At 38.8% G+C, this 9,881-nt stretch overlaps 2 protein-coding genes across 2 annotated transcripts in view; both read left to right on the top strand.

Annotated features, from left to right (window-relative positions):
- Positions 1–7: 7 nt before the first annotated feature.
- LOC139944934 (uncharacterized) lies at positions 8–8,694 on the top strand. Its single transcript, XM_071942121.1, has 5 exons — positions 8–197; positions 3,548–3,892; positions 4,739–4,944; positions 5,945–6,074; positions 8,514–8,694. The coding sequence occupies exons 2-5, from the start codon at positions 3,647–3,649 to the stop codon at positions 8,559–8,561; spliced, it is 630 nt and encodes a 209-aa protein (XP_071798222.1). The 5' UTR covers positions 8–197; positions 3,548–3,646; the 3' UTR covers positions 8,562–8,694.
- The window catches only part of LOC139945433 (solute carrier family 22 member 15-like), an 8,791-nt gene continuing 7,496 nt past the window's right edge, over positions 8,587–9,881 (top strand). The window contains exons 1-2 of the mRNA XM_071942781.1: positions 8,587–8,738; positions 9,356–9,490. Coding sequence (XP_071798882.1) covers positions 8,587–8,738; positions 9,356–9,490 — 287 coding nt within the window. The remainder of the gene's footprint in view (positions 8,739–9,355; positions 9,491–9,881) is intronic.

The raw sequence follows: 9,881 nt of genomic DNA, 5'->3' as shown, positions 1-9,881 counted from the left end.
TCTTTTTTTTCTGCCAGAGATGCGGTATGTTTTGTGATTGTTGTTTACCGCTTTAGTTAATTTTTTTATGATCGATCCGACACCCTACCTAAACTATAATTAGCACAGGGCCAGCAGCTGGTAGGTGGGTCGATGGTTATATACCATGTTAATCGAGTGCGAGGTACTTCTTGTGATTACTTGCATTCGTTTTCAAAGTAAGTAAATTTGAAGGTAGAAAACTTTTCGAATCCTGCCACCACTTTTTCGTTCGTTAAGAAACAAAAAATCAATTAGTTTCTGATTAGTTTGCTATAGGCCTAATGTCAATGAGATATTTCTTGGTAAGTAGGATTTGAAATTTGCATGGTGGTGGAATAGTTGCGATAACGTAACCCTCCTGCCGACGGCGTAGCTACGCTGTCGGCAGGAGGGTTACGTTATCGCAACTAGGTGGTGGAAATACGATATTATTGAAAGGTTTGCGGTATTCCCATCCCATATTTATTAGATGACTAAACTTATAGTTTCTAGAAGTACCATTTGACTATCTCTGAATGAGATGAGATGGGGTGGTTCTGAAAAGATGGTTTAAAGTCACCTGGAAGTGGTATTTTTTTAAAATAAAGCTTTTGTCACTAAAATATGTGTTTTTACGAGAGGAATGTGAATAAAAAGTTAACTAAGGTTTAAAAATATAAGTTTTGATTGTATTTACAAATTTACGAGTAGGCCCCGACCCGAGAGGGCGCTGTTCGTGACGTAATTCAAGGCGCGATATTTGAAGAGAAAATTTGTAGTCAGGCCCCCGTACATTACGTCTTTCAGATACCTTCTTCGATTTCCCACTAGCTGGAAAAATTGTTGGGACGGCGTCGTGTTTAAGAATGGCTCTTCTCGTCATGTCAAATGAGTGGTGTATCCTGGATTCGAAGCACGACGGTTCGAAGTGTTCGCTGCATAGCGCTGAAAAAGACGTCGGACCGGACCACTTTGCTCTAGTTAATCTGACTTTCGCAGCCCACAACCGCCTATACTTGGGATCTGCAGGAAATAGATGAAGACTGACCCCATCTTTAGTTGTTTTGCTGCATCCAGCAGCAATACACCTGGTCGGCATTGCCGGAAAAATGCCAGAAAAAAACCTTTTTCGCAGCGTACAAACTCACGTCTTAGAATTACATGTACTTTTGCACGTGTGTTTATCTACGCATCGAGGCAAAGTCTTCCTTTTCCTACGTCACAAAAGGGGTAGGCGGAGTCAACCCCCAAGCACTTAATTAATTTTTTTAACATATAAATCGCGACAAACAATTACTCAAAAAATTGTTTTATTGTTAATAAAAATATACTCTTATGTTTAAAAGAAAAAAACAACTATTTCCAGGTGCCTTTAAACTCTATTCCTTTTTGTAAAAATGAGTGAAAAAATTGTGGCAGGATTTAGAAAGTTTTCCTAAAGCATTTTGATAAACATTTCACTGTGTCCACAGATTTAGGATAACTTTCCGTATGGCGCCACCACTTTTTCACTCATTTTTACAAAAAGGGATATATCATTCAGGTAAATTAGATACTATATTATTTTATTTCGAATGAAAAAGTGGTGGCGCCATACGGAAACTTTTCCAAGATTTACATTAAACTAGACCCAGTGACTGGGGCGCTTGATTACTTTTTTCGAAATTTTGAAGAATCTAGCGCCCCAGTCACTGGGTCTAACATTAAACCATTCAGTTACACAGTGAAGATAATGATAATAGATTGTTGAAGGCTTCCCTAAAATTGTAAAAATGTTACTTGCTGAGGTTTGGTGTAGTTTTTGAGAAATGAGTAAAACATAAAACACTGTCACAAAAACACGTTTTACAATCATGCTTTAAACTAATTTTCGTCTCACCATAAGGTTTATCGCAAATAGCAAAATATCAAGAGAGGGCGCTGTTGAACCCACACAAAGGTATAGGCATTGCGTGCGTGGGTCGTTGAAACTGCATAGAAACCGCACCATATTCCTTCCCACAATGCATTGCGGTTCTGAATCGCGATAAACCTTACGGTCATGGAGGAATAAGATCAACCAAAGCTTTATGTCCAAACTTAATTTGAGCTCAATCGGTCATAGAACTTGCGAGATTATCATGAAAGAAAAAAACATCCTTGTCACACAAAGTTGTGTACGTTTAGATGGTTGATTTCGAGATCTCAAGTTCTAAATCTGAGGTCTTGAAATCAAATTCATGGAAAATGACTTCTTTCTCAAAAACTACGTTACTTCAGAGGGAGCTGTTTCTTACAATGTTTTATACCATTAACCTCTCCCCATCACTCGTCACCAAGAAAGGTTTTATGCTAATACTTATTTTGAGTAATTACCCATTAGTGTCCACTGCCTTTAAGGGAAGCTTTATACCATCATATCTTTTAAACCATGTAAGTTTAAAGTAAATCTGTGAACAGTGTGTTTTGTCTATTAAGTACAAAAAGTACCCAGGTTAAAGTAAAAATATATCAGTTTTTATAAATGCATCAAAGTTCAAAATTTACAACTTTGATGCAATAAGTTACAAACACTTTTATACTATATATTTGTATGGTAACTTAAAGAAACACGTTGCCTTGGATCGGTCGAGTTGGTCTTTGAAAAGCATTTGTAATGCATTGGTTAGAAAGATGTTTTAAAAAAGTGGAATACGCAATGATCCACACACATTTGCCTCAAAATTAGCTGGTTTTCCTTTACTTTGCGAACTAACACGGTCGGACATGGAGTCACAAATTTGAATCCATAAGTGGCCGACCATGTTTGTTGACGAGGTAGAAGGAAAACCACACAATTTCGAGTGATACTTGTGTGGATCATTACATTCCTCTTTTAAAATATCTTTCTAATCATACGCATTTTATAACAAAACGGTTACAAACGCTTTTCAAAGAACTCGACCGATCCAATGCATTGTGTTCCTTTAAAACTTTGAAAGCAAAGTCATTGATGGGTTATCTATTTGGTAATAATAGCTTTCGACCTTTGTGTTGTCTTTGTGTGTATGAACAATCTCGTACAGTGTAGCATAGTTGTTGTTTTTTGCACCGGCAGACGTGCCATCCTTGAGAAACATGATGCACGTTATAATTTAAAATAAATGTTTTGTCCGGTTACAATACATTTACATGTAGCATGCATGTACAGTGTAGGCCTACTACTAGACCTGGAAGAATAACACTTGAGCGCTGTTGTAAGTGCGGTTACATGGCCCACTTTCACAGAGCTGCTAAGCATGACAATTTGCTTAGCATGAAAATTTCTTCCTTGATAAAAACAGGATTATCAAAATTTATATTTGTTGCATTATGTTGTTACTGGTATTCAGCTGTTGTTTGCTCATCCTGAAAAATCACGTGGAAATTTGTTCGGTAATCCTGTTTTTATCAAGGAAGAAATTTCAGCTCTATGAAATTGGGCCCTGGTTACGACTGCCTTGCATCAATGAACTGATAATCAACATTTATTAATTATACCCAAACTTTGTCAATGAAATTCTCTTTAACTTTTATTCGTTGTTGACAGGTCGTGTCTCTGTACATTGAAGCAAGACGAGGAGGCTCTTCTTAGTCTTCAAGGTCAAAGGTCAATTGGAGGTCAACCCAGTGGCCTGTTGTTTTTACCATGGGGATAGACTTTGATGATGCCTTGGAGAGGGTCGGTGGTTTGGGTTACATCCAGAGGTTACACATGCTCCTCCTGTTTGTTCTTGGAATATTTCAAGGACCTTTCATCATGACGTTGGTCTTTGTTGGGAAAGAACCAAACTTTCGTTGTCAAGGTCACGCTCATGAAGTCAATGCGTGTGACCTTGAACCACCCTGCCAGAATTTTGTTTACGGTACAGAGTTTACATCCATTGTCTCAGAGGTGAGTTTGTTGCTAGGAACATTAAGGCGGTGTGGGTTACTAGTGTGTAAAGCACTCGCCTCGCACCACTGGGGCCCCTGGTTTGATTCGGCCAGCAAGGCCAAATGTGAGGCGAGTTGTGCCCTGGTTTACTCCTGTGCCACGTGACAAGTTTTTTTTAGGGCCCTCCCTTTTCCTCCCTCGTGGAAAAATCAAACACATTTGTGGCTCGTCTGCAGCACCTACAAACCGGGTAGCCCGCATTGTATTCCAGGTTCCACGTCATCATTTTGTCCAAGAATCAAGTTATAAACACTACTCTTACAAAGCTCTAAATGATCAGTCTCTGGTATATCTGACAGATTGCATTGCCACCCATATACGTGTACAATTAAGTGAAGGCCTACAAGAGAACCGGGACGTTAATCGTCTTACCATCCCAAAGAGTAACAAATGGAAAGGCGATAGATCCATCAGTGTGTCCGTGCCAACTCTCTGGAACCAGTTTACCCCAGACCATAAGATTCTCTCACCAACAGTTGATGCTTTCAAAAGCAATCTTAAAACCCATTTATTCTAGTTTGTTATAATTGCTATTGTTAGTTATTGTTAAAGCGCAATGATCTTTTCTGGATCTGCGCTATAAAAGAGCTGTTATTATTATTATTATTTGATTAACTGTTCATATCTGTATGGGATAGCCACACCAGGCGTTTGTACAGTAGCTAACAGATGCATGAATGTATGCAGATGGGGTCAATATGAGTCGATGTGGCTGGCACCTCTACAATTCTATCGCACTGTAGCTGCAAAAAACGAACCTCTTAATCCAACATGTAAGATTGTTTTTCAATTTCTTTTCACCAGTGGGATCTCGTCTGTGAGAAAAAACGAGATGTTGGCTATGCACAGTCCCTGGTGATGTTAGGCTTCCTGGCAGGGGTTGTAGTTCTAGGTCGCACAGCTGACAAATGTGGCCGCCTTAAGACGTATGCATGGAGTATGTTTTGTGTCGTTGTAGCTCAAGCTTTATCTGCTTTTACTCAAAACTTGTACCAATACTCGGCAACAAGGTAAGATGATGTCTTAAGTTTTAAAATTTTTCCTAATTTCTGAAATTCTCCCAAACCAGGCGATAGTTTGTTTTTAAAGGAACATTAGAGAATTGGTTTTGCTAGCAAAAAAGTTGCTGGCAGTGTAAGCACTTTATGTAATCCACCATATACATAAACTGACAAACCTGTAGACGTTCGAGATCAATCGGCCATCTGGGTCACGAGAGAATAGTGAAAAACGGATTACAAGTTTTGCATTGCATCGATGCCAAAACAAAAATGAATAAAACGCTCACTGAGCATTTAACTCGAAACGCGAAATTGGATTATTTATTTCTCATCAAATATGAAATTTCAGACAGAAATATTTCAAGGGATGTTTTCTGCTATCATCATCATTAGACCATGTAAGTTTATCTGTGATCTTCACAACTTTTGTTTCTTACCAATTCTGTAACATTCCTTTAAGAATGTCACAATCACAATGACATGACTTAATTTCACCCTGAATTCCACCCTGCGGATGATTTATTCGAATGGATGGGAACAAATAAGCAGTAAAGAACAATCTCTCTGAATCCTTGTCAGTACAATAAAAGAATGAAGGTCTGGAATTAGGGATAACACAACAAACCCTGGAAAGTGGGAGATTTAGAGGGAGATTTAGAGCACGATTTCCAGTACCTTTTATCCCTCCATCTTTGGTGGAAAATGAAGCGTAGTATGGTGAATGTGCATGCTACACAATGGAATGTCCAAGCGTGTTAATTTTTCACACACTTTCGTCCTCACAGCCCCTCCCCCCCCCCCCCACTCCCCCACCCTGGAAAACAACATAAATTAAAATAATTCTATGTACAAAACCAGGTTATTATGACTTTGGTTTGTGTGTTCATAAAAAATGCTCGTGTGAGATGAGTTTTCCGGCATTTACTTGTTATTTACTTTATCTGGTGTGTTTCGGTACCTTGAAAGTTGAAAATTTTGTTTCAGTACTTACCTTTGTTTTACTCGTTAGGTTTGTACTTGGGTTCTTTTGTGGCGGCGGTGGACTGGCGGGGCATGTATGGATGTTGGAGGCGCTACTTCCAAAGATGCGCGCCCTAATCGGGGCGATCTTCCACTGCTCATTTGCCTTTGGCATAGCGGTAAGATCTTCCCAACCACCTTTTGAACTCTCCTTACTGTCACCCTTAGTTCATAAATTTCATCTGAAAGTTGACTTGATGAACAGTTTTTGAAAATCAGCACTGGACGTTCTAACTTGAAATGCTTTAACCCTTTGGTGCACTGATTAATTTACCCCCCCCCCCAAAAAAAAAAAAAAGTCTATCAAAGTCCAATTTGACGTGTTTTTTGTGGTGGCTGGTGACCGCCTGGTGCATCAAAGGGTTAAGAGGAAACATAGACTGATAAATTCCAAATAGACTGTGCAACTTCCTCTTACGTATGTAAACTTCCCGAACCAAGTTGTTCCCAACCATATTGAGTTTAATGTATGAACATTATTCTGTTTCTTCACATACTTTAGTTTATTGCAAATTATAATATTATTGTTAGGAAAGTAAAAGTTGCCATGAAGTGTACAAAAGCCAAATATAATAACAAATAAAGACCAGAAAACCCAAGAACATAACTTGGCCTCCATTTTTTGGGTTACTTGCCCCAAAAACTTGGTTGTATGTTACTTGTGTTATATAGAAACTGAAATTGTTCTGATCACAAAATGCTATGGGTATTTGTATTTTCCAGTACACTAGTAACACTAGTACTAAAGAGAGTGGACACTATTGGTAGTTGTCAAAGACCAGTCTTCGCACTACAGGTATCTCAACATATGCAGAAAACAACAAACCTGTGAAAATTTGAGCTTGAAAAAACATCCTTGTCACACAAAGTTGTGTGCTTTCAGATGCTTGATTTCGACAGCTCAAATTCTAAACTTGAGGTCTCGAAATCAAATTCGTGGAAAAGTACTTCTTTCTCGAAAACTATGACACTTCAGAGGGAGCCGTTTCTCACAATGTTTTATACTATCAACCTCGACCCATTACTCATTACCAAGTAAGGTTTTATGCTAATAATTATTTTGAGTAATTACCAATAGTATCCACTGCCTTTAAAAGAAAATTTGATTTCATAGAAAAATATGATCTTCGTTTCGAGATTTCTCGTTTTCCAATCTTTGAGAACTTGCACAGTTATTTAAGAATAAGTCTAGACAGATTAGATATGCTTTCCCTTTTTGATTTTCTTTAAAGTCTGTCTGTATAAGTTTTAATTTCTGTTTTGGGATTTATTATTGACAGATGTATGCATTGATGGCTTACTTTATTCGGGATTGGAGACATTTAACCATAGTTACCTGCATTCCCATGGTGATTTTAGTTTTAGTTCCATTGTAAGTAACATTTGTTTCACTTGGCAGTTTCCCCCCATAAATGTTCCGTTAAAGGCAGTGGACACTATTGGTAATTACTCAAAATAATTATTGGCATAAAACCTTTCTTGGTGACGAGTAATGGGGAGAGGTTGGTAGTATAAAACATTGTGAGAAACGGCTCCCTCTGAAGTGCCATAGTTTTCGGGAAATAAGTAATTTTCAACGAATTTGATTTTGAGACCTCAGATTTAGAACTTGAGGTTTCGAAATCAACTTCGTGTGACAAGGATTATTTTTCTTTCATTATTATCTTGCAACTTCGATGACCGATTGAGCTCAAATTTTCACATGTTTGTTATTTTATGCATAATGTTGAGATACACCAACTGTGAAGGCTTGTCTTTGAAAATTACCAATAGTGTCCACTGTCTTTAAGCTCTGCCTTGTCATGAATTAGCCAATCACACCTTTGAATGTGTGCCTTAAAGGCAGTGGACACCTTTGGTAATTGTCAAAGACCAGTCTTCTCTCTTAGTGTATCTCAATGCATAAAATAACAAACCTGTGAAAATTTGAACTCAATTGGTCATCAAAGTTGCGAGAAAATATTGGAAGCAAAAACACCCTTGTTGCACAGGTTGTGTGCTTTCAGATGCCTTGAATTCGAGACCTCAGCTGAGGTCTCAAATTCAATTAAAATGTTTTAGTGAGAAATTACTTCTTCCTCAAAAACTTCTTTACTTGAGAGGGAGCCGTTTTTCACAATGTTTTATACTATCAACAGCTCTCCATTGCTCGTTACCAAGTAAGTTTTTATGCTGACATTGAATAATTACATGTACCAATAGTGTCCACTGCCTTTAATGCATAAAATAACAAACCTGTGAAAATTTGAACTCAATTGGTTGTCGAAGTTGCGAGAAAATAATGGAGGAAAAACACCCTTGTCGCACAAGTTGTGTGCTTTCAGAGGCATGAATTCGGGACCTCATCTGAGGTCTTGAATTCAAATCAAATATTTTAGTGAGAAATAACTTCTTTCTAAAAAATTGTGTTACTTCAGAGGGAACCGTTTCTCACAATGGTTTAAACTATCAACAGCTCTTCATTGCCCGCTACCAAGTAAAGTTTTTATGCTAACAATTATTTTGAGTAATTACCAATAGTCTCCAGTCAAATGTGTCCTGAATGTTTTGTTTTCTAGGGTAGTACCAGAATCGGCTCTTTGGCTTGCTTCAAAAGGCCAGAGTGATAAAGCAGAAGATATCCTTTATAAGATGGGTAGGACAAACGGTCTGAAAGTCACCCGCTCCATGCTGTCTCTGAACAGCCGGATCAATGAGACCAAAGTGAAGGCGTCTCATGGTACCTTGGACCTGTTTCGCACACCGATAATGAGGATGAGGATGATGATCCTCATGATCACATGGTAAGAATACATCATTTTGATTGGTTGTTGGGGTAGCCATCTTGTTTTTCTTACATTTTCTTTTACTTTAGCTAAAGTAGTAGTCCCGGCCGATTTTCTACTGCCCAGGTAGTAGTTAATAAGTAGAACAGTTCTTTCAGAATTGAGTAGTTTCCTGAATTCCGTAAATTGTTGTGGTCATTGTTTTTTGAAGAATTGACCAATCTATGTCTCCCTTTTTTAATGGTGTGTCGTTGCCTAGCAGTTTACTATAAGAGCATCAGACTCATAAGCTCTGTTTTTTGGGATAAGCAGAGTGTGGGTTCGAATCCAAGCTGTTACACCTGTGTCCTTAAGCAAGACACTTAACTAGAGGCTTCTTTTGACGGATGGGACGTAAAGCCATTGGTCGTGTGTGTTGTATAACGCACAAAAGAACCCAGTGCACTTATCAAAAAGAGAAGGGGTTCGCCCTGGTGTTCCTGGTTTGATATGGCAGCACCTTGGTGCGATGTGAAAGGAGCAGGTCTCATTATTGAAACATAGTCCCACATATCTTGAGGGAAATTACTGAATGTGCGCTTAAAAACAACCATATAAGCGCCTATTTAAAATTGTGTGTATTATTTTCAAACCAGGTTTACTTGCTGTCTTACATACTATGGTCTCACCTTCGGTGCTAGTGGCTTGGGTGGGAACATGTACATTAACCTGGCCCTCTCAGGACTCGTTGAAGTACCAGCTAGCCTCCTTAGTGTCTGCTCATTAAATAGGTAAGTCACAACGGTTACCAGTGTGTAGAAGAGAGGGATCATATAGAGTTATATAAGAACTAGAGGGCGCACTGGTGATGCTTTTTGCACAAACGCGACAGGACCGCAAGGAGACACGCGCAGTACGCATGTACCCGCGTTGAATATGAAGCACACGTTGGAGTTTGTGTTTATTGAACGCTGACGTGATGCTGTTTTGTCAACTTACAAAATGGCTGCACAACACACGCTGTGCGATGCCTGTTTTGTCAACTTAGAATATGGCCGCGTGCACGCATGCCGGGTCGCGTACATTGTATAGGCTAGTGCGCCCTCTAGTTCTTATATATGACTCTATGATAGGGATGCAGTGTTAGACCCTGGGAGAAGTCTTGATTCCAGGAGCAGGTTT

The sequence above is a fragment of the Asterias amurensis genome, chromosome 12 (assembly GCF_032118995.1).
Source record: "Asterias amurensis chromosome 12, ASM3211899v1".
NCBI lineage: Eukaryota > Metazoa > Echinodermata > Asteroidea > Forcipulatida > Asteriidae > Asterias > Asterias amurensis.
The sequence above is the reverse complement of the archived record's forward strand: the minus strand, read 5'-3'. Positions and strand labels throughout refer to the sequence as shown.